Source organism: Centropristis striata, chromosome 9, assembly GCF_030273125.1.
Source record: "Centropristis striata isolate RG_2023a ecotype Rhode Island chromosome 9, C.striata_1.0, whole genome shotgun sequence".
Classification (NCBI taxonomy): domain Eukaryota; kingdom Metazoa; phylum Chordata; class Actinopteri; order Perciformes; family Serranidae; genus Centropristis; species Centropristis striata.
This window is the reverse complement of record NC_081525.1, coordinates 32,339,202-32,366,976: the sequence shown is the minus strand read 5'-3', so window position 1 is coordinate 32,366,976 and position 27,775 is coordinate 32,339,202. Positions and strand designations below refer to the sequence as shown.

Here is a 27,775-nt window from a genome sequence, read left to right as displayed (position 1 = left end):
ATGTGTTTATGCAGCTTTGTTTACTTGCTTTAATGAAACATTTCAAAAAATTTTACTTCAAACTACTTTGATTTTATTTCAATGGAAACACGGCTACAGTTTTGTATTTTGGTAATAAAAGAGTCTTTCCTGTTGACTCTACTAAAGCGTCAATCTTTGTCCATCGATCCTCAGTTACAGCCTCAAGTTAAAGTGGACGGAAGTGTTGTAAGAGTAGTGCAGCAGGCGAGAGAGAATGAGCCTGGCTGTGGGTCCAGACAGAGCAGAAAGCTGTTGGCAATCAGAGAAGAGAACAAGTCAGTGTAGTAAATGTAGACTGTACTCATCTCACTTTTCCAGTTTGTTTTTGTTAACACCACATGTGCCTGCACAAGTCGAATGCAGTAACCAGGATAGGAGGTATTTATATCTGAATATGATCCAAACCTGGATAATCATTCGATTATCCAGATTATATCGATTTTCTCAACAGTTTTTCTAGCTGCTTTGAAATTACAAAACATATAAAGCAGTTTACCAATAATGCTATAACTCAACAGGTTCAACTAATAGTATATAAACTAGTTCAGAGATAGCTCCACCTTTTAAAGTTTTAACCCTAATTCTGCTCCTCGGATGATCCAATTCCAAAGTTGTGAAGTCGTTTTTCCAACTTTGGTAAGTTAATTCGTAATGTGAAAAAATGTCATGAATAAAATGTTTTGTATTTTATTGCTCAGAGCATTCAAAGAACACAATGAGTCATTAAGTATGACAGGCAAACACATTTTCCAATGATTCTAACACCACATGAATGCAGCACAAACGCCCCATCTCTCAATGTTAACAAAAGTGAAAGATAATTGTTATCTGCCACCAGAATTTGTTCCAAAACAAAATTGTCAAGGTTTCTCCTTGGTCCTTGAAAATCAAGCAAAAGTTTTTTCGAAATCCTGACAAACTATTACACAAACATTAGAAACTGCACCAAAAACATAGAAAACAACCTCCTTGGAAGAGTAATAAAAGAGCATCAACAACAGCATTCATACACCCTCTTACTGATACAAGGTTTTCTTCTTTAACATGCATTCACTAAATAAAATGTCAACTTGAAGGTCTCTTTTTAGACGATGTGAGTCATCCATGTCCATGTCCACCAACTCACTTGTTTACTTCCACTGAACAAATAAACACAATGTCCACAGTATAAAGGGCAGTAAAAAAACAAATAAATATTAAAATTATTTTCACAATATATTTATAGTAATCTACAAAATAACAAATACTTTTTTCTGCAAATTGGATTTGAATTTCAACTATAAGATAAAAATGCATGTAAAAAAAGTCACAAAGACAGTTTTCAAATATTGCCTACAAATAAGTAACGGTAAACAGTAAAATAAGTAAAACATAACTACCTGAACTATTAATGAGGCTTGGAACACCCGCAAATGTAAAAATGTCCACAAACATAATAAAAATTGGCAGCTTTTAATCACTTCCCCACAAACGTAATAAGTTCCTGCAAATGTACCGTAATACTTATTACATTTGTGTTACGTTTGTAGTCGCATCGGCTATTACGTTTGTGGAAAATGTATTACGTTTGTGGGATTATCGCATTAAAAGCTGCAGATTTTTATTATGTTTGTGTTTTATTACGTTCGTGGACATTTTTACATTTGCGGGCGTTACAAGGCTTCCGTGGAGAGCAACACTGTTTTCCTGCTAAAAATTCTTCCAACATTTGACTTTTCGAGCCCCATGTCTGCCTCCCATGTACTTCCTCCACCTCAGGAACTGAGATAGTGCACTTCCTGACAGAGACGACAGCGAAGACTCACCTCCAGGCAATTTGTCTGAGAGTCAGCAGCCTGCAATTACCTGCCATTCCTCACCATCAGGGGCCACACTATGGCCTCCATGTCAATCACAAGTCTCAAAGATGTGGAGATAAGAAGACCTCTGACAGAAAGGACACACACATACAGTAGACCCTTCTCACCCTGCACCTCTCTGCACTGTCCCTACACGCAAACACGTTAAATGTACACAGTGCTGTCATATACTGATGAGATTCTGGCTATGGAGGACTCAATAACTCGCAGGAGGCTGTTCTGCTCTGTTTGGCATTATTCTTCCCGGTTAGCTCTGCCCTGACAAGAAGACAGCCCAGAATCATGGACTCAGCCAGCTGGAAGAAAACTCACATGAAAAACAGGCATGACGTTAACTTCATCTGTGGTGACGGTGCTGTACGCGAGGAGAAAAAGCACAGTTCATAAACGGCTGTGTACATTTTTACCACACTTTAGGCAGAAAGGAAGAGGAGAGAAAATGAAGCAGCATCCCTCAACAAGTAATGTAGCGGTGGATCCAAGACTTCAAACATCCCAAGATTACACAGCAACTATTCCACTGAATTATCACAGAAATGTCGCACCAATCTGTGTACAAACAACACGACTTTACACTTTCAAATGATGTACAATGCACACGCCAAAATTTAATTCTGCATACTAAAAGTAGCTACCCTCCTGGTTGCAGGACGTCGTAGGTTTCGCTGATCATTGAATGGAACTGAATGTTGAATTTATGCATCAAAACCACTTCTCTAGGTTTAGGGCAAAAAACTGCCTGGTTAGTTGTTACAAAAGACATAAAAGTAAATAATTGCACATAAATGCCGAACGTGAAGTAGTTACACGGACGACATGACTTCTGGAAGTGGCATAGTTTAGTGTTTTTACGTAATTTAAGTGCTGTTACTTAGAATCACTTTGTTTAGTTTTGTTTTGACACAAACACGATTCTCCTGAATGGAGGCCCTCCCATCTGAAGTGCAACTTTTGTCCTTTACACTAGGGTCAGAGTCATTCATAATAACCCCAAGCATAAACACGGGGGAAGGATTGGTGTATCATATGCATGCAAATTTTAATTTTGGCATAGGCTTGGCACGTAATTTGAAGGTCTAAAGTCATGTTATTATTTAGCAGATTCAGTTGACTGCAGTAAACGTACACTTCTAGCAGTTATTGTGTCCATAAATTACCTTATATCTTAAAAATAATAAAACTTAATTTAATACCTTGTTACAATAGTGGCACCCTGAAGGTCAGAATTTGCAACTGCAGTTTGTCGTAAACATGATCAGACAATAAACAAGCATCTGCTGTCTGGCGGTTTACAATCAAGGTGGACTGAAACACACACACAGAAATATAACAACATTGTTTTTATCGACTGAGAGCTTTGTTTACATGAACCCCATGTATTTGAGTCAAGTGCACCCTTCCCAGTGTGTGAGGGGGGTGCCAAACACACTTTTGGTAATTGTATAGGGCACCCATGGTACACCGGAGCAGAAAGAAAACATTAAAGGCAGATGTGTTAAAGGCTGTGATGACCATGGCCAGCAGCATTTACGTATTTCATCTTAAACACAATGACAGTTTGAAAATCCTGCGTTGAGTGTTTCTCAGAGGAATCTTGTTGTTGGACAGGATGAAGAGCTCATCCTGTAACCATATGCAGTTCAAGTACACCATAATGCCATATATAAAACTACAAGGACACTTGGAGAGCGAAAACATCCACCAAGGACGTGCCCTGTCTTACAATGTTAACAACATTTTATTGAAATAAAAAATACCAGATAGACTGTGTTTCCGTAAACTAGTGTTTTGGATGGAGAAACTGCAGGAGGACTGGCAAGAGCGGATGATCCTCAGGGAGTTATTAGAAGACTAAATAGTTTTTCATGGAACAGTTTAAACTGTTTCCAATTTGTCAGGATCCAAAATGCCTGTTTATTTACACTGCAAGCTGTAGAGTAAATAAAGACATGTTTGATGTGCACATTAGCACTGAGGTTTCTGTGGTGTGTCTGTAGTTGTGGCTTGACAGTGTGCAGCCTCACTGTAATTAGAGACGGCAGATAAACAGATACCTGCTGCCATCAGATGGCTGTAAAGACACTCAAGGGAAAGGAAGTTAGGATTAAGAGTTTCAGCCGTGGTGGGAGCTCTGTGAGGCTGTACTTTGGCACAGCACTGCTAACCTACTCATGATTAGAAGGTAGTTTTCATAATGTTCACCATCTTAGTTTAGTGTGTTGGCATGCAAGCAGTTGCTATAACAGCTGAGGCTGACGGGAATGTTAGAAAAATAGACATTTTTTTTTAAATTGTACAGTTCTGCATGAGGGAAACATGTCTGTATCAAAGTTTATGGTGAACTGTTTGTCCAATAGTTGTTCACAAAAAGCCAAAAATGTCAATTTAAATCCTTTTTTTTTTAGATATTTCAGTCTGGACCAAAGTGTTGGACTGATCAACTGACAGACATTGTGGTTTCTACAGGAGCAACACTGGCTAAAAAAAATCATATTTTTATCCTTTATGCATCACAGTTCTTGTGTCCAGTGCACCAGATGTCAGAATATGTATCTGAAATGTTCTTAGTTTTGTTTACAATCAATAAAAACTTATAGTCATAAATAGTTAGGGATAAGTAAATAATATAATTAGGAAAAACTACCACATGGACATTTTAAAATCAGCTCTCAGGCCCTGTTTACACAAAGGGAAAACACAGATATTATGCATATACATGCAGTTTGGCCTCTCATTTACAAAAAAACCCTGTTTTTAATCACAGAAAACGATTATTTCTAAAAAAAACTCTGAGCAAAGAGGAGAATTTGCAAAACTCCAGTTATGTGTTGTTGTGTCAACTGGGTGAAACGGGGTTTTAGGTTCTCACGCTCATTCTATGTAGCTGTTTTGAAAGGAACAGGAAGTCGCTCGTGTTATTCGTTGTTGTTGATTCTGAGTATTCTGATTGGCTTGCATGGCTTTATCCTTCTCCCTACACTGCTGCCCATAGGTTTGGCATAGTTATTATGGCGCTTGACGGTGTATTTATGCAGGTTGATGTAAATGACAACTTTTTTGAAAACGATGTTGTGTGCACGATGTTATTTTTGAAAACGGAGGGTGGGAATATTTGTTTGTCTAAATACCCTGCTATGTATAAACGTGGCCTAAAATAAAGAGGTTTGCAGTGAGAAGATGGGACAGATAGTGTGTGGTCCTGTTTCATAGTTAAATCCCTCCATGCAGCTTTCTGAACACACTGAAGCTGTTTCAACTCCTCTTGGCTACGGCAGTTAAACAGTGTTGCACAAGTCAAAGTGAGATGAGATAAAGGCGCGTATAATCCTCTCTGTATCACCAAAATTCATGATGGTTCTAATTTTAGCAGTGCTCCTGAGATGGAAATAAGCATGGCTGAACAGGTTTTTAGCATCTCTTTCAAAACTACAAACTGCAGAGTCTCATCAGGCTCTTTCAGTTGGTGGAGGCTCGTGTTTACTCAGCAGACCAAGGACAGGTTGGAAACAATTTCTTCTGTCTAAATGGAAAATATACAGGGTGTCCATAAAGTCTCTTTACAAATTAAAACATGTATTGCAAAGGCAGATGAACAGACACATATGTGGAAATTATTACAAAATGAGGAGTAGGTCCTGATTTTTTTTGCCTCATTTAATTCATCTTTACATGGGCACCATAAGTTGCACGAAACACATAAAGACGGTACTCGATTTCTTGCCATGTTCGCTGTAGCATAGCATCAATTGTTGCAATGGCCTCATATCTTTTCCTTTACGTCAGTGATAGAGCATATCTTTGTTCGATACAAGATATCTTCACCATAACCCTACAGAAATATTTTTTTGTTTCAATAAACCATGATACACATTGTGCCTTCTCTTGAGTAGCCATTTTTATAGGGGTTCATTTACCACTGCCCATTTCATCAACATGGTAGCTGAAATACACAAATGTACAATGTGTTTAAAGACTTTAATAACAACTGAGTACATACAACAAATCTGATAAAGATATATCATCAATTGCCTTTGTAATATTTTTTTAAAAATTGTAAAGCGACTTTATGGACACCCTGTATATTCATTGTAATACTTACTATGACATGGTTAATATTATTAAAGATGTGCAAGAGTGACAAATTAAGTGGGATGTCATCAGCAAAACAATGAAAGTACATTTCATGTTGTATGCTTAACTATAAAAATTACGAATAAGTTTAAATAAAAGAAAAAATCCAGCATGCCACCATGCTTCTCACAAGGAATGTGCATGATTAGTCAACTCGTGGATAGTCCTCGGATGGTCCCTTTTTCCCCAAGTTGGGAAGCCATTCTTCTAACTTCGGTGTGTATATGAGCTTTACGCCATAATGCATGGACACTACAAAGAAGATATGTTGTATTTTGTTGCTGTTTAAACAACACATTCATATCATAAAACCACTCAAATATTGCTTTGCTTGACTTGTTATCAGGATTAATGCTATTAAAAACAACTTTTCCAACTAATCTAGGTCAATTTAAGTGGACAGCAACTAACAATTACAACCTAATACCAAATTACAGCAAAACATGTACATGTGTTACACTGGACCTTGCGGTCAAAATAATTTTTGGTTTGATATACAATGTGGTTACTGAAAATGTGATAAAGGATTTGAAATTGGCTCTTATTATAAACACAATAGAGTGCTTTCTTACTATTAGACGAGTCAGCTAATCTAAGTTTTAGCCCTCTGTTAAACGTGAGAGAAATTATAGGAACATCCCGGCTTTTCACATGTTGGGGGTGTTTGTTTCTACATAGAAACAACTTAACTGTCAGTCTAAGTTTAAATATGAAAAGTAGAGTTTTTCCACAATACTTCTCCTACACCATCATAATAAACATCACGACTCAAGAGGAAAATTGTATGTCTGACTCATAACTTTATTTCCTCAAGTTGCTCTTCACTCTGCCTCGCCTTTTGACTGCACTTATTCCGAACCACTTGTCTGGTCTGATCTGGTAAGAATGAACAATTTTGTCAATGTTCTTGTCTGCCATTACAACAGTTGATTGCTTTAGTGTAAAACAATTTCTGGCACTATTTTATTTTAACATTATATCTTGGTTTTATTGTCTCCTTCTCTTAACCGACCAAATAAATAATGGAAAAGTGACTGTTATAGTTTTTCCATGTTGGTTATCAAGGTGCAGTATTAGATACGATTTAAACACCTTTTTTTTTTTTCAAATGTAAATGCTTTTTCTTTGCAATAATTTGAAGCTTTTCATTTTTTACCAGATCATTTCAGCTATTTGTTATTCATTGAAAGGACATGTTTACAGCCCATCCTTTCAGATATCATACTTGTTGTAATGTTTTGAACATTACAGGCAATGAAAATTACAGTCTGTAGCTGAAGGTTTGAATTGAGATGCATTCAAATCAAACTGGTTGTTTGAATAAATGAGATGCGTGAGAGTAATATAAGCATGTGTCCAATAGATTCATTCTGCAGGCTTTAGTTTCCTGACAGATAGAAAATGAAAAGCCATTCCAGGAGGTGGATTGGCATATTTAACTGACAGGTTATTTATCCATGATAACCTTCAAGGATTCAGGCTGCTTACCGAAATGCCAACAAACAAGGGTTCAAATGTCAAACTAATAGAGAGGTGAAAGCCCCAATCCCACATTGTCACCACATAAATGTGAAGTGTATGGGTTTGCATGATTAAAATGTTTTGTCTTGTATTAATTCAGAATGATACATAATATTACCATATGAATAGAATGGAAAACCAAGCTGTTTTTCAGCTGTAGATAATTATGTAAACTCACCTGTAATTTCATCAAGTACATAAATACTAGGGTTGCACAATCAATCAAAGTGAAATTGCAATATGGACAGGTCCAATATCCAAATCACAGGAGGTGCAATATTTGTAATAATATGCATCATTCTGAATTAAGTATTGTGGTCGTTCAAGATGCACACAAATCATATTCTTTAATGGAGATCCTCACAAAAAGCAGCCCTGATTCCTATTTATGATGTACTTACTGTTAAGTATTAATTTATTTGCATTTTAAAAGACCTGTCAATCAATTTTGTAAGTGGGTAAGTGGGTTCTAAGCATGTGTATTGATTTTTTCTTTGCGGCTAAGCCGACCCAGATATTTTCTTTAAGGTCTGACTTGACTTGCTAATGTGATGAGTCATCAGTCTATACGTTAGAGCCAGTGAGCTGGACAGACGTGACATTTCCAACAGTAGAATGACGGGAAATTACAGGAGCTGTTCTACTGTGCACTAATCACTCACTCCCTCTTCTCCCTCCCCCCTGTTCCCATCCTCCCCTCGCTCCCACCTTCTCTCTCTCTCTCTCTGACGTCTGTAGTCAGATACCGAGTTCTGGGATAAGATGCAGGCAGAGTGGGAAGAGCTGGCTCGACGGAACTGGCTGACGGAAAACGAGCAGGCGCAGATTCCCTCCAGTGTCTCTCCACATGAGAAGGTCACTATCATTATAATGTTACAATCAGCATGTGCAGAAATGACACTGATGTAGAGATACAGATCTTTCAGCCTCTGTAGGAAAACAGTGAATGCCTGTCTAGAGTTAAACATTAACGGTTGTTTTTGTTTACTGAACTTTGTAATAAAATTTTATGCAAAAATACATAACTGCAAAAAAATAGCACACTTCCCTCTATTCCCCCATGCTCGCTTCGTCTTGCAAAGCCATAGGGTTGTCAATTGTTAAGTGGTTAGTCACACAAACAGTATAAATATTTACCAAATGTAAATATAAATACATTATTCCCCAATAACGTGCACGCTCACTTAGTTAGCTTCACTGTATGGCAGTTGGTATCTGTCACCTCTGGCTAAGAAAATACTGTACTGGCACTAATGTTTTGATATGATTGATGTCACTGCTCCATCTGCACATCATCCATTTGACATTTCATTAAAATTCCTTTAATCCTGCAAGGTATACATTTAAATGTTTTGAATAATCAGATATATGTTGAGTGCTATCTCCTCCCCAAAGTAATGTAATACAGCCTATATTCTACCCTAAGGGTACAGCATCACCCTATAGGATATAAAGCAAGGGTTGTGGGTCTCAGAGGACAGAGCATATGGCTGAGCAGTATATTTTACCCATAAGCTGACCTTCTTTTATAAGGAAATCATACGAGCTCAGACCTCTGGGCTCTCTGATTGATCCCAGTGCAGAACTAGTTCTTAAAGAAAAAAGCAGTTTCAAAGTCATCGCACTCAGAAGCAGTCAACAACACACCAGGGCAATCACAGTTTGAAAATGCAAAGTTTAACATTTAAAGAGAACAGACAAACCCCGGGGAGCTCGGCCCAGGTTTGATGTGAAGCCGAAAAGATCAATTCCTGCTGCTGGAGCTTTGCTTTTTAAATATACAACTGCACAGGACAGTTGGCACGGTTCGCATTTGAATATGGAAGAGAGAGAAACTGACATTGCCACTGTCCCTTTCTTTTTTTCTTTTTCTTTTTTGCTGACAGGGTTACTACTTCCACACAGATAATCCTTATAAAGACTTGCCTAATGCATTTGAAGAGGGACTAAAGAAGTCTCGAGAGGGAGACTTGCAAAACGCTGTCCTTATGCTGGAAGGAGCTGTCCTGCAGGACCCCCAAGATTCAGAGGTGAATTAATTCAGCACACACATGCATACACACTCTTATTTTTTTTTACCTATTCAGTCCAACACATTCATGGAGACATCAGTATTTACAGCTAGAGGATGCAGGCACATTTACATGTCTGATGGCCAATAAAACTGCAGTCCTGCAACCCGACTGGAGCATTTTGGTTGTCAGCACAAACTAATGGATAAGAACCTCCATCTCATGTTGAGAGAAGCTGGAGAGGAAGAATGCCTCACTGACCACATGGGCTGTGTGAAGCAGATTTGGAAGGCAGCACCCACAGGCACGATGCTGATTGCCTGTAAAGGGCAAAGATTTTTTTTTCTTGTTAAAGGAGTTGTTCACTGTAGCAAAAATACTCAACTTGTTCATCGTCTTGATGAGAATTTCCATTTGCCCAGTGAGCTGAATAATAGCTCATTCCGCAGGTTTTTGTATTCACCCCGTTTCTAAAGAAGTGACCTCTTTGCAGGCTGAAAGAGCAAAGCCTTCATACAAAGTACTTCGGAATCCCCTAGAATATACAGAAATGTGCCAGTTATTCCGAGGAGAGGATTATCCCGCGGTGTATGGAACTAATACGATTCAGAAATTCCTCCTAGGGCGCTTAGTGGCTTATTGCCCCACTGTGAAGACCTCTGAATCATTCAGAAATAATTTCGACCCCCGTTTCAAAGAGTGGAACAAAAAGGCATCTACAGAGATTAGCTTCAGTACAGGTTATTAAATGTGCCCTTACAGACACAAATACAGAGGAGTAATCTCATAATCTCACATTTTGGATTTGAGGTTAGTTATATCATTGTCTGCCCTCTTGTGCTGATCAAGGGTACTTTCCATTTGCATGTCCCTGCTGAGGACCAACACTGGGACAAAGATCAACCGCAGAGCCTCTCACACAGTCACATGTGTTGCTTCTCACTAAGATCATTGCAAATTGAATATTTGTGGTAGGAAAAAAAGAAATCTGAAGACATCACTTTGGGGTCTTCAGTCTTTTTTGACCAACAGTCCGAAAATCACATGCTAATATTTCTAGTGTAAAATGGCTCATTAAGATATCCATTATCACAACTGTCCCTGATTAATCATCTGCTGATCAACTAATAGAGTGCTGCATGGATGGTGTGTTTTGGGGAATTAGGAATGCCCTGGCTCCCTTAACAAAAGGCCAATGTGATTTTCCATTGTACTATTTACAGAAAGTAAACGCTGTGGCAAACAAAAGTTTGTGATACTTCAAAGGAGCTGTACCCCAAGTTCAGACCATGAATACAGCAGTAAACCCATTGACTTTAAGATGAGAACAGGAAGTGCTACAATGCTCACTCTTTCCTGGATTTTAGGATTCATTCCTGCAGCATTGAATAGTTCAGCTCTGAATAAATGAGCAGTCCCCACCTAAATTATCATTTCAATCTTGTTTGAAGAGATAAAGCAGTATGTCAGTAAGTCATCTCTGATAGCTTTATTTAATAATGAATCACAGTCTTTTGCTCAGATGACCCTCCAAGGTAAACACTTTTTTAAAACACAATTTTTAAATCATAATTGCATGCACCCTTGTTTGACCTCATGAAAGTTTTACATTGATGGAGTTCTGAATGTTTAAACGCACTTTAGTTCCTCTGTGTTGATGTGCCTTAAACAGTAGCATCATTTGCTCTGTGCTGGCTCCCCCTCATTGGGCCTGACAGACGACGCTGTGCCACTGTAACTGTGTTTGAGGCTCTTGAGAATAACGGCTGAGAAGTCCAGGTTTCCTTCCCGCTGTTTACTCTTAGCTGTATTTTGTTTCCCTGCAGGCTTGGCAAGTGCTGGGCACCACGCAGGCTGAAAATGAGAATGAGCAAGCAGCAATCGTCTCCCTCCAAAGGTAAGGAGAAACAACTGAATCAAATTCCCATTTAAGATCAAAAATTGCTCTCAGACTCAGTGGAGCTGTCAGCGGTTATTGCACCGAGGCACCATATGTTTGCACAAGTGGGACTCATCATATGAAACTGAAGAGGTTTAATGAACTTTTTTAAGTCAAGATAACTTGTGATGAAGAGATTTGTTATATTTATAGTCCGCGGAGAACGGCATCACCAGCTTACTTTCCTCTTTTACTTTACCAACTGGTGATTGGACGGAAACATTCTGCGATTTTTATTCCTGAAATAGAGACACCCCACATGTATGGTGATTGCACCGAGCCAGGCATTGAGTCCTCAATGGGAGGTGGCCCACTTTCATTCATAACACTGCTGAAGCCAGAAATTGCACCTTTCTGAGAGTGTGAAAACTGACAAGTCAACTGAAAACACAGGAGACAGCCATTCAGGAAAAAGCATTCTTCCTTTTTTTAACTGCGGCATAAATGGTTCAATCTGTGACACAGAAATAATACTAATAAAAAATAAATAAATAAAAGCATTTAATTGCAGTTCTATGTAAATGGGATTACAAAAGATGTGAATAATTTATTTTTCCATTCCTGCGAGAATCTCATTTAATCCAATAGACTGAAAGGCCTTTCGGATCTCAGATAGTTTGCATGCTGTGCATTTTAGTTTGTGTATTATGCAATAGCTCCATCTGTGAGGGGACTGTTTGGGTACGAAGTGAGATTAGATGTTTAACTGGCATCAGTCCTGTTGTTGCTACACTGGCAACACTTCAGTTGGCGAGCACCATGTTTTGCTGCTCTATTCACATTTTTTTTTACCACTTTATTAAATATTGCCACATAGACAAAAATAAACATATTGAAATAAACATTTAATTTTGGCCAATCTCTATCTTTTTCTTGCAAAGAACTTTTGCTTATTATTATATCTATGCTTCACTTTTGATGGTCAAAACATGTGAGCTTTGTTTTCAATGCGACCCATGTGTGGTTATTGTTTGTTTTTTAATGAGCAGTCGGGTCAATTATATACACAAACAAATCTGCCACAACTGGAAATCGAACCCTGGATTACATGGAAATACAAAATATAGATTTTATTTTAAATTGAGCTTTCCTTTTACATCTTGTCAGCATGGACACTAAACATTTTGCACAAAAAAGCCAACAGTGGATTTGAGTGGCCTTAACCAAAGTTTATGTAATCTTCACCTCCAGCACATTGCAGCGGGGGACTGAAATAATTTGTTTTGAAAAAGATTAGGGAAGGTTTTAGGAAGTTGGCGCATCAGCTGTAGTAAATCTGTCTTGAAAATTATCTTGATGAAAGCTAAATCTTGTTTTGGCCCCTCCTCCTGTTTCTTTACTAATCCAACACAGTGCTGCTCTTCTCCCCTTTTCAATTACAAAAGCCAACATAGATCTTAGTGGCAAATTATATAACCCGTGATATAACCCCAGCACTCATTACAAACACACTCTCCATCTCTAGCTCTGGAACTATCACCAAGAGCATTTTTCCCCTAAATGCAAACCTTATGCAAATCATCTGACCCTGCTGCTGAGGGCAGCATGCAAACCATGTCCTCTGCAGGAGAGGCAGAGCGGGAGAGGTGCAGCTCATCATCCTGACCCAGAAATCATTAGCCTCCGCCTGATGTTCACTTGCTTAGGCCTGTCCCAATTAATGCCTGTCAAATCTAGATTTTCCTTTGATGTGCACACCTTACACCATCTCTTCTCTCCCATGCCCGGGTCCTGTCTCCATCCAGGTGTTTGGAGCTCCACCCAAACAACCTCCCAGCCCTCATGGCTCTGGCAGTGAGCCTGACCAACACCGGTATGCGCAACGATGCCTGTGAGGCCCTGCTCTGCTGGCTGCGACACAATCCAAAGTACAAGCAACTGCTGAAGGGCAAGCCCCACCTGGGATCCCCGATCTCCCAGCGCAGGATGTCTCATGCTCCCAACATTGGCAGACATGAAAGGTGGAGTAAAATTTAAACCTGAAAAAAGTACAGTGCATTCTGTATATTGCAATGTTTAGGTAGAATATTTTAAAGCCCTTTTTTTTTCAACCTTATCTAACAGTTCAGAGTTTGTATGAGCCATATCACATTGTTCATGATATGTTCATGACCTGTATACTTTTTAATATAAAAAAATAATAATATCATGATACTGGCAATATTTCGTTGTTGACGTAATGATGTCACAAGCATGAAACACACAACCCATTGTAGAACCAAAGACTGAAAAGAAGTAGACGAGTAGACGAGTAGAGTAGTAGCCTACTGGTCTGAAAAGTTAAGCCAGAGAGGAAGTGCCTTAAAACTGAATTAATTCTTGGCCAGCAGGGGGCGACTGCCCTGGTTGCAAAAAGAAGTCCAATTGTAAGAAGTCTACAAGAAAATAACTGAATATCTCACTTGATCTATTACCTTATTAAACATTTTCCTAAAAAGTATATTGTCTCAATCACCAATTTTATGTCTTCAATACATCAAAGTGCTAATGAAAAGTAGTGTTTTTGGTTTACCTGGAAAGATGGAAGCCAACTTTTTTAGAATTGACTTTCACCCTATTTTCAAGTCACTGAGCAGCTGACAACCAAATGATGATAATAATAATAATAATAATTATTATTATTATTATTTTACATTGATTTTATTTGGCACTCTGTCAATGCTTGTAGGCTGATTTGATGAGGTGTGTTTTGAGGGGTATTTTAAGGTGGAGAGTGAGGGTTAATCTTGGATGTATCATGCTGCATGTTGCAACAAGATTTTTTTACCAGCCATTTCAGATTCTCACATATTTTACTCAAACTGCTATCAGTCTATCAGGTAGAGGAAAAACTTATTTCAAGGTGTCTCATTCACAGCTGGTATTGGTGTAATTTCACTGGCGAGACAGCTTACATGGATCTACGTGAATCCATCTTGTCAAACCACTGTTATTGCTGTAGAAGGCAAACTGTCTGTGTTATATTCGGCCAGACAAACTGACACTGTGAAATATATCAGAATGAACAGGCCTCATTCTGCTCCCAAAGTAAAGCCGTACTTTATCAAATCATTCATCTTCTATGTGAAGAGATACAGGTTACATCCCAATTACTGTGGTCCCCCCTCTAATCTGTGCAATATCTATATTTCTGTACTCTTCTCTGCACTTCTACTCTTTTTTAATGTTCTTTTATCCTCCTTCCCTTTGTTATGACTAAAGTGGAAACTATCATATAACATTAAGGGCTTAGTAACAACAAATACTTCCTATAACATCTTCAAAATAAAAAAAATTTCCACATTTCCAGTGGAACGCTTTTAGTGTGAAGCAGCTACAGCATGAAATATTTAGTTGAAAGTATTAGTAAGCAAACAAAGCAACAAAACACCTGTAAGTGATCATTAAACAGTAAAATAATGCAGATATCAGATATCTGAAAAAACAAAAGAACTGAGATCTGCTTGGTGAGAACACCAAACAAAACAATGTGACAAAGAACGGCACTCAGAGAGTGCAGCTGCCAAGGCCAATGGTGCATTCACATGCTCCTTAGATGGTCCCATTTTCTTAATTGGGAAGTCATTATCCCAGCGTCAGTGTGTTCCTGAGCTTTAAGTTGTAATGTGGAAACAATATGGAAGCTAGGAAGAAGATGCAAGTGTTGAGAGCTGTTTACAGTATTTGCATGGCATGATATGATCAAGGAACACAATTTTCCAATTATTCCAACACCACATGAATGCAGCTCAAATGTCAATCTTGCAAATGCCTCTACTTGCAGTTTGATTCAGATCCACTCCAACTTTCATGGGTTCTTCCTTGACCCATGCTATATTTTTTTTAACCAAGTTTTATGAAACTAGAGCCAGAAGTGTCAACATAAATTCAAACATAAAAATATCAACATAAAAATACAATCATATGCCATTAGATTTCCATGCATCAGCTTATAAAAAAAGAGAGTGTAAAAAAAAAAAAAGAGTTAAAAACTACAAGGCTGCCACACACACACACACACACACTTAACAAAGACGTCTTGACTTACATGAACCAAACCAGTAAACAAAATTTTCCCTCTTTTATTTCTCCTTTACCCTCCTGTCAATCTCTCGCTCTCTCTCTCTCATTTTCTGACTCTCTGAATAAAAGTTGACATGCAGTACAGTGAACATCATAGCGCTGCAATCTTAGGAGTGCGCACTCAGCAGCCTTAAGTCACACTAATCCTTAGCTGCGTGTGTGTCCACAGCTCCCTGCTACCAGAGGTCAGGGAGCTCTTCCTGGAAGCAGTTCAGCACAACTCTGACAGCATCGACCCGGATTTGCAGACGGGCCTTGGGGTGCTTTTCAACCTCAGTGGAGAGTTCAACAAAGCTGTGGATGCCTTCAATACGGCCCTGTCAGTGCGGCCCGAGGTAGGACACACACACACAGACACAGATACAGACACAGACACACACACACTAGACTGGAGCTGTAGTTGTACAAACGCCTGTCAGAAGCAGAAATGCTCTCCAGAAATAGTTTAATGGTCAATTCAAGCCTCAGTGGAAGAAGCCATGAAAGAAAAAGTGCAAATTACCCAATCTGCAAAAATTTAAGGCAAAGGAAATTTAATCTGCATCTTAAATCAAATACAAGATTATTTTCCCTTTCTTCCATCAATTAAGGAACAAGCATACTGACTCATTAAGGGTTATTGTATATCCCGTTGTGCATGCATATTAATATATTGGTTTCTTTAAGAATATATTTGTGTGCCATACAGTATGATATTGGCACGTTTGTTGGAGATCGACTCATTCTTAAAGGGATGGTATCCAGTCATGCAAATGTAGATTTTGTGACGCTGCCATTCAGGATGTGATGGGGTCTGACTGGCAGAGATCTGACATGATGGCTGGTTGGTGAACACGTGGGATGCTCTGGTTGCAGAGACATGTCTGACAGCTGGCTGACTCCAGCTGGCCCTCTGTTATGCCAATGATGTAAACTCTGCACCTTTCATGAAACACTATTTATGGATGATCACTCATAAGCTCATTCGGATATTCACAGCCGCTATATTTTACTAAAATGTTGTTTACTGACTATTTACTACTGTTTATTTAGTCCGATTGGACCCCAAGGATGCTCTCTTGTGTATCTGAGCTGGAGGCTCTTGATAGGTCACCACATCATTAGAGTCATACAACAGTTTATAGCATGATCTTCGTCAAAATTATCCCTGTATAAAATGGTTTATCAGTAATTACTGAAATAGTGTTTCCCTCAAGACATTCCCAGTGTGTATTGTAAATTATTGCAATAATGATGGGGGAAAAACATAATGTACTGTACTATAACAGTTGTACTGCAATACTAATTTAATACTGTACAGTGCTGTATATGAACTATTTTTAGTAAATGCACCACATACATGCATGCAAATTACAATATATAACAAGCTGAGAAAAATTTAAAAAAAAATTCATATTTTCCGAGGGACATTGTGAATATTTAGAAGCTGTTAATATATTTGACCGCCATATATCGAATACGTTCTGCGTTACATTTATTTTAGTACATTTAATTTACTAGTTACATTTATAATCTTTGAGGGTCAGCCTCTTTTATTGACTTAGTGAGATATTGAGCCATTATATCACATTTTGTTTTAATTTGCAGTAAGAGAGCACAACAATATTTGCAACTATAATTGCGCTCAGAGAGGACAGTCCTCCTCCAGGGCCGACGGTGCATTCACATGCGTCTCAGATGGTCCCATTTCCTGAGTTGGGAAGTTGTTGTTAAAGTCGTAATGTGGTAACAACATGAATGCTACCAAATGTCTTATATTTTATTGCTTAGATCGTTCGTTTCAACAACACAATGAGAGGTGTTCCCTGTATTAGTATTATAGAAACAGATTAAGTGAGCTATGAAATGTGTACCAATATTTTCAAAGACTTTCGAAGTTGTTGTTCTGACTTGTGGGGCTTTTGCATGAATTTTTCCAGTTGGGAACAATTTTTTCTGATTATTTCAAAACCACATGAACACCGCAGCACAAATGTTAACAAAAAAATGTGCCACATGATTCAGATCCAAAATCTAATGGATTCTCACACGTGTTCCCATACGAACACATACAGCAGACATGAAGCCCTCAAGCTCCTACACATGCTTAATACCAAGGGAGAGCTGATGGCAACAGATGCAGTGAAGCACATCAAACTGTCACTGCAATATGTATATATATGGCACACATTAGGTATGAGATCCACACACACGTTCATGCAGAACACTACAAACAGACTTTGATGTATCTTTCACACAAAGGAAGAAGAAAAACAACACACAATTACAACAACAAACTTTCCCCCATCCCCTTCATGCAAATCAGTCTCCGTCCTCCTCTCTCTGTCCCAGGACAGAAAGAATATTACTCGCTGTTAAATCCAACCTCCCACATTTGACTTGGTAATATCTGCTCCCCTGCTGGTAAAAATGGCTCTGAACACAAAGGCTGATAATTATATCCCGCTGCTAGGCTTAGCCAAAGATGAAGGACCCCTATACTGTAGCAGACCATGACCTCTGTTTGTGCCTGTCTACCTGCAGGTGGGAAACGACGGCAAGGACACCCTGTGTGATGTAACTCAGCTCTCCTTAAAATACCCTTGTTAGGGTACTTCAAAGCGGGGAGCTGTGTAATGCTCCAAACACTTCCTTGTCATTTGTGCATAAAATATTAAACATTAAAAACACTTACACTGCTTTGTCATGCTGAGTGTCGCGTAGCAGCACAGATTATTCAGCTCTATTTCACTCGCACTTTCCTGCTAAAGACACTGTCAGCTGCTTAATCACATCTTTCAGAGGTGGAAAGCATTTAGGACTTCAAGATAACTCAAGAGATGTTGCTGATGAGGTTTTAATTCACGCTGACAGTGTGTTTACTAATTGAATAAAATCGAGAAATATTCATATATGCAAACCATATTATCACGACTCCTAACGGCACACATCAAAGTAAACAAATCCTTCCTCTTTACCTTCTGACATTGCTTCTCCACCATTCACCCTCCTTCCAGGACTACCTGCTGTGGAACCGCCTGGGGGCCACGCTGGCAAATGGGGACCGGAGTGAGGAGGCCGTGGAGGCTTACACACGGGCCCTGGAGCTGCAACCAGGCTTTATCAGGTCCCGCTACAACCTGGGCATCAGCTGTATTAACCTGGGGGCACACAGGTGAGTTACCTGGGGCTCGCACACTTTTGTTTGATACAGTGGAGTTGAATTTAGGAGGGTAGCACCTATGATAAAAAAGTCACAATGACACTTTTGTTGGTTAAAGACGATTTACAATCTAAAGTGAGAGGAATAAATCTAAACTCAGCACTCCACCTGTTGTGAAGTTTAGGGGGCGTTCAAGTGAATTTTCAAAGTCAGAAACTCATTTTTTTTTATTATTCCGACAGCACTTGAATGCAGCACAAATGGCCTATCTCTAATGTTAATGAAGGTCAACTGAGCAACTCTAGTGGCTTGTACCCAACTAAAATGGCATGTCCGTCGTTTTGACACATTTTGGTTTTAGGGAAGATGGCACCCAACGAAAAGTAACATTTTGATCCACAACATGTCTTTCCAATAAAGACATGTCTTTCCAATAAAGACTAGCAAAGGCTGTTTCATATTTTTTTCTTTTTAAAAGAAGAATATATGAAACAGCTGCTGCTGTATAATGATCAGTTATGATGCTAGTAGCCAACAGAGGCCAGGACATAGACAGGCCCCAGCGAGAGAACTAGCAAGCCTAGTAGTTACACTGAAGATATTATTTAGCATGTTAGCACAACAAACAGCACGTACTTAGCTTGTTGAAGAGAAGCAGAGACCCTCGGCATCTCAGGGGAGAGTAATTAATCCTCATGAAAGAGTTTGTTTCCACCCTGGAGGAAACAAGGACAGAAAAAATATCCTTCAGGGTTCAAGTGAGAATCAAGGTTAACAACTGATATGTCTAATTGGCGTCTCTGTTGTGACCTGAAGCCTGCTAACAGGTGCGCTAACTCATGAAAACACATGGAGGTAATAACGGCAGCGTGTCGCCCGCAGGGTTGACGGTTCGATCCCCGGCCCCGCCATGTTCACTTTTTAAAGCTTAATGTTTATAGGAGGAATTTAGTTAGCATAAGGTTGATAGAGTATGCTACTGGCAGCTGTCTAAGGTTGTTCTGAGAATATTGTTACAGTCAGCAGATTATGTCAAACTGAACTAGCTTGCAAGTGGTGCATTTACACTGACATCATGATATGAAAGGAGCATGCATGAATAAAAGCATGACTTTTTAAATGGTTAATTCAACAAAATGCACACTTTCACTTACCTCACTTACCTAGCCTTGAAAAACTGCAGTTCTCAGGTTTTGTCTCTGAGGTGTCATCCCAATACACTTTTACTATACTACTACAGTAGTAGTACTACTACTACTATACCATATAATACTTATCATCATACTAAATAGCACACTTTCTACTTTTAAATATTTGCTGTACAGCATACCTTATATATCATCTGTATACTTTCTATAATATATATGTCAATATGTTTCTCCCCTTTTATACTATACTGTAGTGTGTGTGTGTATATATATACATATATAGCCTATTTTTATAGATTTTTTTATGTATTGTTCATATTACAAAATACAACAATTTATTCGACAAGCAACCATCTATTTTCACTCATTTGCAATCTGTGCAATACAGAATGCTCTCTATAAAAAACCTATGTGCAATAAGTATTTTATTTGAATAATAACAGCTAATTTTTTTTCCTGAAACAATGTTTTATAATTCTGGGCAGATTGCACACATGCTGTGGAATCAGCATGTATTTATAGGTTCTGCACATCTCCACAGGTGTTTTCAATATTGTGGCCTCTGCTCCAAGCAATATTAAAAATGATAAAGGTAATGCTAAAAGCTTGATGATGGAGGGAGTACTTACATGAGTAGTGGTGAACTACTGTATCTAAACTGACAGACCAGCAGTAGTCAGTCCCAGTAGCTTTCTGAGCTTTCTTGCCAACTGTCACTCAATTGCTAGGCTAGCTTGGTTGCTAATGGGTCAATAAGTTCACATAGTTTATTAAAAAGATGTATTTCTGTTCTGTCTCTTAAGTTAAAAGGAGGTTTGGGTAAATGTAGATTAAGAAGCAAAGCTAAAAAGCTATAATGGTTCAAAGGTTTTGGACTTTCTATCTTTTCAGCTCTCTGCTTCTTCAAAGGGCAGCACTTTCAAAAAAACTTGCACAGATTTCCTTCATCCCTATGAGCAGAATCAGAGCAGGTTTATTGCCAAGTACATTTACACTTACAAAAGATTTGCCTTGGTGTTTGATACATACAATAAATGCATTAAAAGGTAAACAAAAATAAAGGTAAACAGTCAAGGATATAGATATAGAATAGAAACAGTTCCTGATTTCTGTTATTGTTGCTTCCCCAGAGAGGCGGCCAGTAACTTCCTGACTGCCTTGAGCCTCCAGAGGAAAAGCCGGAGTCGCCAGCAGTCCCACCAGGTGATGTCTGGAAACATCTGGGCTGCTCTGAGGATAGCTTTGTCCATGATGGACCAGCCCGAACTCTTCCAGGCTGCGAACATTGGGGACCTGGATCTCCTCATGCGGGCCTTTAACCTAGACATTTGAGGAATGGAAGGTAGTGACAATAGCTTCACCGACCTTCACTTACTCTACGATTTCTACCCAACAGCCAAAAGCCCAAAGTGCACACATCAGGATGGATCGGATCTGATGTTAGAGACATTAGTGTGTTTTTTTATGCACGTCAAAATTAACTACAGTCGTCAAAGTTGTCATATTTTCGCCCAAGTATCTTGGAGCGGTTCTGAGGACAGGTTCTTCCAAGTGCTTGAAGTGACTGCTTTGTGATGGATTTGCACCGCAATTTGTGATTTCCCTGAAGAGCACAAGGAGGGGCAAAGATTGTACGAGCAATGCCTTAGAGAACACATCAATTAAAAACTGACTCATCCAGTGGAACAGAGCTGAGCCAGGAGAGACAGCCGGACAGACAGACTGCTTGAGAATCTCACAGAGGAGCCCTCACATGCTGTTTGCAGAGAAAAGATGAGGTTTTGAGAGAGGAAAAAAATGTTTTGTTATCCAATTACTGTCAAAGACTCAAGACTGTCTCGCCCTCCTGAAGTATGGATTTAGTGAGCAAATGATAAAGACTGCACCGTGTGACCTGGAGCTCCAAATTCTGTTCCTGGCTTGTTTTCATCCTCTTTCAATGGAGAATAATGATACTGCATGAATAAGCATTTTCATAAATGGATTCTTGTTTAAAATTAACATACTTTTAGAAGTTTTCCCTTTGCACTTCAGACAAACATAACTTCCTCAACCCAAGTGGAATGTGCAAGCCAGGTTGTAAAGCCTTACTCCAATGCATGCGAACAACAATATTTATTTATACTATTTTTATGGCAACACAAAAACACTAAGCCATTTTCAGACTGGTTTTGATTTCTTTAAATAACTGCCATCTTCTGAACTTGAAAGCTTTCTGAGCCATTCATTTTTTTCTTTTGTTGTTGTTTTTTTGTTTTGGCTCCTAGCTTCTCTTTGTTCCCTTTATGCTGACTGGATGGAGAAATACACACACGAAAGCTGGGCAGCACTGATCTGTAAAACCTTCATTAGTGTGGAAACTTTTTTCATATGAACAAAAGTTCTTACAGGTCTAAAAATAGCTCTTTAATTTTGTGGGATAGCTTTAATAGCCCTCGCATTTGATGAACACGCCTGACTCTCATTTTCTCCACTGTATTCATTTCAATACAGTATAATAGCATTACAGGTAATAGATGTGTAGCTGCAAGTCAAGTCTTAAGGAAGCTTGGAGTATTTTCTAATGCAGTCATTTGTATCTCTGCTGCTCCCCTGCAGGCAACAGAGCTCATACAGTTAATTAAATCAGCCTTCCTCAGCCATCATGCATGATTTAAATATTTATGAAAGCTCGGGCAGAATGCTACAGAAAAAAGCTATTTATTTTACCATGTGCAAAGTTCAGTTCACACATAAACATTAAGTTATCATCCACAAAAAAGACGTGATTGTATGAAGCCAGTTATTGCAGATAATTCCTCAGCACCACCACAGAAGTAAAGCTTTTAAATATGCTTTTTTGGCTTCTCTAGAGTCATTCATGCTAGTTTGAAAGTCACTCTGCAAAGTGAACATCCCTTTCCTCGCCGTGCAACAGAGTAAATGATAGACAATCTGCTGTTCTGTATAGCTCAGCACCTCTGTGTTTATCAGGCGTGTCCACAGTCTGGGCATGCTATAAAAAGTGGGTTTTTATTCTCAGATCCTATGCAAAAGGTCATTTTTTATGTTGCCAGTCTGAATTGTCAGTTTGTCCCCGTCTGCCTCAGTGGACCAAAAGCAAGTGGCGATTCTGTGCTTTGAAAAAACGCTATCAGGGGAAAGCAGAGACCAGTACGAGAGCCATTCATCTTCCAAACTGTACAGCCTTTGATGTCATGGTCTGAATGAGAAGAAGTGTTTCATTAGGAAGCTGGGGGAGAACAAAAACAAGTGTTCTTTTTCAGGAGAGAAACACCGTCAGTGATTCTGAACAGAGCAGAGCAGCATCCACGAAAAGTGTAGCCTTCATGTTTTATAACCCCTAGAGTAGCCATATGACCTCGCACCTGCCGAACATACATCAGGCTCTGCGATCAGATATATGTTTCACAAGTTCTCTTTGAAACTCACCTTAGATGCACTTTGGGAAGAAAACAAAACTGTTGTCCAACCAGTTACATCAATATGTTATCCACTCGTACTTTCAACATAACAAGCAGAATGACATTTCAGTCTGAAACAGATGAGTAGCAACTGCAGGCAGATACTTTAAAAAAAACCTTGGCAGAGAGTCTCTGTGGCCAACCATGATGTTTAATAGATCAAGGAGGCAGAGGAGCCCAGTGAGACACAGCACATATGTGCGTGCCACGAACAATCTGCATCGGAGGGGGCTGACAGTGGACTGCACAATGGCAAGGGCAATGAGGCCGAAGCAGAAGTGAATGCACAAATGTATTCAGATATTTTATTATGGTAAAAGAATTGGAAGTGTAGCTTCTTTTATATATATACAGAAATAATAAATACCGTAGTCATATCCTGATAAATATTTAATTATTGATAAATTACTGGATAAGTTATTTTCAGCCATGCTAACAGCAGCATGGCTTTACAGATGGAAATGTTGGTCCACCACTTTGGTTCAGAGTTAAATATCTCGGTAATTGTTTGATGGATTACCATGAAATTTGGTTCAGAGATTTATGTTCATCAGTGAATGACTCCCGCTGACTTTGGTCATCCTATGACTTTCGCTTTTGTTACTGAAATATCTATTAAATGGATCACCATTGAATTTGGAATACCTAAGGATGAGTTTTAAAAACGTTGGTGTTCCCATTTCTTGGGAAATATGTCCAATAACTTTACGTATAATATTGTTTATGGCCGAATAAGAACTAGAGACATTCTCAACAGTGAGTTTACTGCTAAATAGCAACTATAAGTACACGCACGCCAAACTAAGGTGTTGAACATGAAGAACATTATATCTGTGAGACATCAGTCATTATGAGTCCTACAGCCTGTAGGAATAGAATTAGGACGGACATTGAACTGGCTGTTGTTGGCATTTGACTAGTTTAAAAGAAAATAGTGATTGTTGGTAGTTGTTATAAAACAGATGGCAGTTATCCACTCTCCTCTCCTGACGAGTAGTCTCCTTAGACTAGTCCTAGTGAGGAAGCGGACTGTTAGACCCAGCCGGCTTATTTTCTGTAACCAGACTAGCATTAAACTTGCCAGAATTACCAAGCTAGCTGGCTAACTGGCAGATGGCTGGGCGACCCAGTGGCACACCCAGTAGAGTGCATACCATAGAGGCATTGTCCTCGTGAGCGGGCGGCCCGGGTTCAATTCCGACTTGGTGCCCTTTCCCTCTGTCTCTCACTATCAATAAAACCTTGAAAACGGCCCAATAAATATCTTTAAAAAACAACAACTAGCAGATGGCTACCTAGTCAACCAGCTTATTAATTTGGCCATATTTAATGCTACGTTAAAGTTGTTAAATTTTCAATTCAGCACTCCGTACCTCACCTCACTGAGCATGTGAGTTGCCGCAAGTAGGTTTATATGGAAATTTATCCACTATAATGGTCACAGTTCTTTGCAATGACAAAGCCATTTTCCCCCTAAGATAGCAAAGTCATTACCAACCCTCCTCTGTCTCTGAGGCTAGAACTTGTTGATTTGTTTGGTTAGGTTTAGGCATGAGGACTGAGGTTGGTTTGGGCAAGAATACCAGAGTCGGCCAATCAGAGGGAGAGTAGGGCGAGTCTTGCCTTCACCATCCTGGTCAAAAAATGATCACATAAACATAAAAAAGACCAACCTGCTATGTTTATTTGAATGGGAATGTCCATTCTGTTCATTAAACGTCTATGGTACAGCCTCACAGAGCTGCTAGCTGCTAGCATGCCTTTAGACTCTGTCTTTCTTGCATCTGTGTTACAGCTGAACAGCTACATTTAGCTCATTTCAGAGGCTCCCACTGAACATCTGTTTCAGCCAAGTGTTTGCTTCTGCTGACATCCATCAGACTGAGTGATGGTGTATGTGCTAACACTGCCTGCACCTTTCATACCAGCTTTCACCCTCTTTTCTGTAGCCATAAACCCAATCTATCTACAAGAGTTCCCTTAGAGATTGTTCAGAGACATGAGAGCAATTCTTCAGGCCAGTATTCCTCCATTTTTAAATATGAACACGTATTCTGTCCCTGGTCCTCCCGCCTGTCTTTTGTGTCACCAGTCGACTGTAGAGACTGAAAACATGATGTCTGGTAAATGGTGATTTCCAAATCAACTCTAGTTTTCTTATGAGGTTGTAGGCCTTCGCTTTTTTGCATTTCAAGATACTGTAGTTGTGTTAAAGATGAGAACCTTATTTTTTTAAAGAAACCTTTAAATTGCTGGCTTAAAAATCTACTGTGCACGCCACACTGCAGCGCATTGAGATAGGATGCCTGGTGACAGTTTTGTTTTTGTAGAACCTACCTACCGTACCTTCTCAGGTGAACTGACCTAGCTTAACGCATGCTCCTGAGGAACAGATCGAGGTTGATCGCATGCCAGATACTCTACATTTATTTTTTTGAATGCTGATTTAATTTGTATGCATGAAATACATGGAAGTGCTTTCTTTTGCTCCCACTAACTTATAAAATGGAATATATCATGAGGTTTCCTTGCAATATTTCTACAATGCACTTTTAAAATCTGCTACCTTGACAAAAAGTGATGTACATATTCAGTATATATTCGACACAAGATGCTTTTTCTTGCATAGAATGAGCAAGTGTGTGCAGCTCGAGCAGAGAATCGGTGTGATCTCTTCCGAACATGCCAATACTTGAGCTTGAATAATGGTACATTGCTACAACTGGCTAATCATAGTTATATTCTGTAGAACTTTTGTAATTATGGCTTCTACAAATTATAAATGTACTGATAACACTTTCAGTAACCCCAGCCTCTGTGTTGTTACCAACTGCTTTTAAGAGTTGAAACTTGATGCTGCTCAACTTTATAACAAATAAATGGTTTTGTGCACATTCATAAATTATTAATTGTTACTGGATTGGCTCCTTAGTTTTGCAAGCAGATGTGAAGCTTAATGTCTCTTTAAAAACATTTAAATCAATTATGTTCTGTACCAAGTTCATAATGCTTCGTATATGGATGCCCAAAATGACATAAATAACAACAAAAAACCTACTGCAGGTCAGTTTTATTTTATTGCAGCTAGTTATGACTCATACCATATGACATATGGTTCTGAGCTGTTGGTCTTGATTGACAGACAAAGACATCGAGATGAAAGGCGGCATTGCAAAATAAAAAGGTCATTTTCGAAAAGGGTGTTGTAAAATAAAAACAGACACTTTAAAATAAAAAAAGAACTGCTGGAATGATCAATAAAACTGATCTGCAGTGAACCATCTTATTGTGAAAAGAGGCAGAATGAAATAGCATCTCATACTGAGACCTTTCTAAAAAATATTGATTTTTGTTTTTGTCAGTATTTCATTATTATGTTAATGCATTTTGTCTAAATGTATTCATAGTGTTGTTTATGTTATTGTGTCTTAATTCAGATGTTCTGCAGAATTCACCAATAACACCACACAGAATATGTTTTAATGCTTCTTGATCAGTATGAAAGCATGATGGAAAAGCAGTACAGACAATATGGCCTTAAATTATTCATTATTATATCACATTTCTGCAGCACTTACCAGCAGTATACAACAATAATTTCTAATTAATAAATATAACTGCCAATTTAAACTCTCCATATTTATAAAGCATTTATGGCTTTGTGGTGGTAATAACAATTTATAGATGTGTTTAGTCTTCTGCATTAAACATTTATAAAATGTTATGAACAGCATCATTGGTTGGGGTTCATGATTGTTATCAGTACATGTTGTGTACATTTCTTTCTTCACTCCTTTAACTCGACATGTGTACAAAGGCAGTTTGTGCCGGTTTATTTATCGATGCATCAAACGTATGAATAAAATGATATTTTGATGAATGAACTTAGAAATTATATACTTTATATACAGTATGAATTACTTACTGAAACACCTACTATAATGCATATTACTCTCCCTGTATAATCACAAGGAAGGCATTAGCACCTTTGAAACGTACAATATGAAAGTAATCTTTTAAAATAAACTGTTGTTATATATTCTGTGCTCCTGTGTATTTATTCTCTAAAAGAAAACACTTGAACTGCAGCATCTTCTTCTTAAAGAGTCTCAACAAAGGTGTAGTTTATTAAATTATCCAAACATCGTCAGTAAACAGTGCCACTGAGTATACTGTTATGACTCTATTCACATACAACTAAGCCACATTTGGATAAACGCATACATTACAAAAGTCAACTTAAAATAATCCCTTCAGGAAATCTATGTAATGAAAACTACAGAATTGGCACAAACTTGTTTGCAAAAAAAGGCAACAGAGTAAAAACAAGTGAAGAACCTTTTTTGACATTTAGTTAAATGAAAAAAAGAGAGAATACAACTCACAAAAGTACAATTGTACAATCCAAATGACTAAATGTCAACGTCTAGTGCACATGCTGACTGTGAATAAGCCTTTTTAGTGACAAATTGAACC

At 38.6% G+C, this 27,775-nt stretch overlaps 1 protein-coding gene and 1 long non-coding RNA gene across 2 annotated transcripts in view; one reads left to right on the top strand and one right to left on the bottom strand.

Annotated features, from left to right (window-relative positions):
• Positions 1–27,338, top strand: part of pex5la (peroxisomal biogenesis factor 5-like a) — a 108,897-nt gene extending 81,559 nt beyond the window's left edge. Inside the window, exons 9-15 of the mRNA XM_059340554.1 lie at positions 8,271–8,387; positions 9,419–9,562; positions 11,371–11,441; positions 13,229–13,444; positions 15,715–15,880; positions 18,542–18,699; positions 20,966–27,338. Of these exons, the coding sequence (XP_059196537.1) occupies positions 8,271–8,387; positions 9,419–9,562; positions 11,371–11,441; positions 13,229–13,444; positions 15,715–15,880; positions 18,542–18,699; positions 20,966–21,167 (1,074 nt within the window). The 3' untranslated portion in view covers positions 21,168–27,338. The remainder of the gene's footprint in view (positions 1–8,270; positions 8,388–9,418; positions 9,563–11,370; positions 11,442–13,228; positions 13,445–15,714; positions 15,881–18,541; positions 18,700–20,965) is intronic.
• On the bottom strand, positions 51–19,439 carry LOC131977320 (uncharacterized). The gene is made up of 3 exons (XR_009394881.1): positions 19,324–19,439; positions 18,503–18,685; positions 51–270 (listed from the first exon to the last, which is right to left on the bottom strand). It is a non-coding gene; the product is annotated as an uncharacterized LOC131977320 (long non-coding RNA).
• Positions 27,339–27,775: the final 437 nt, after the last annotated feature.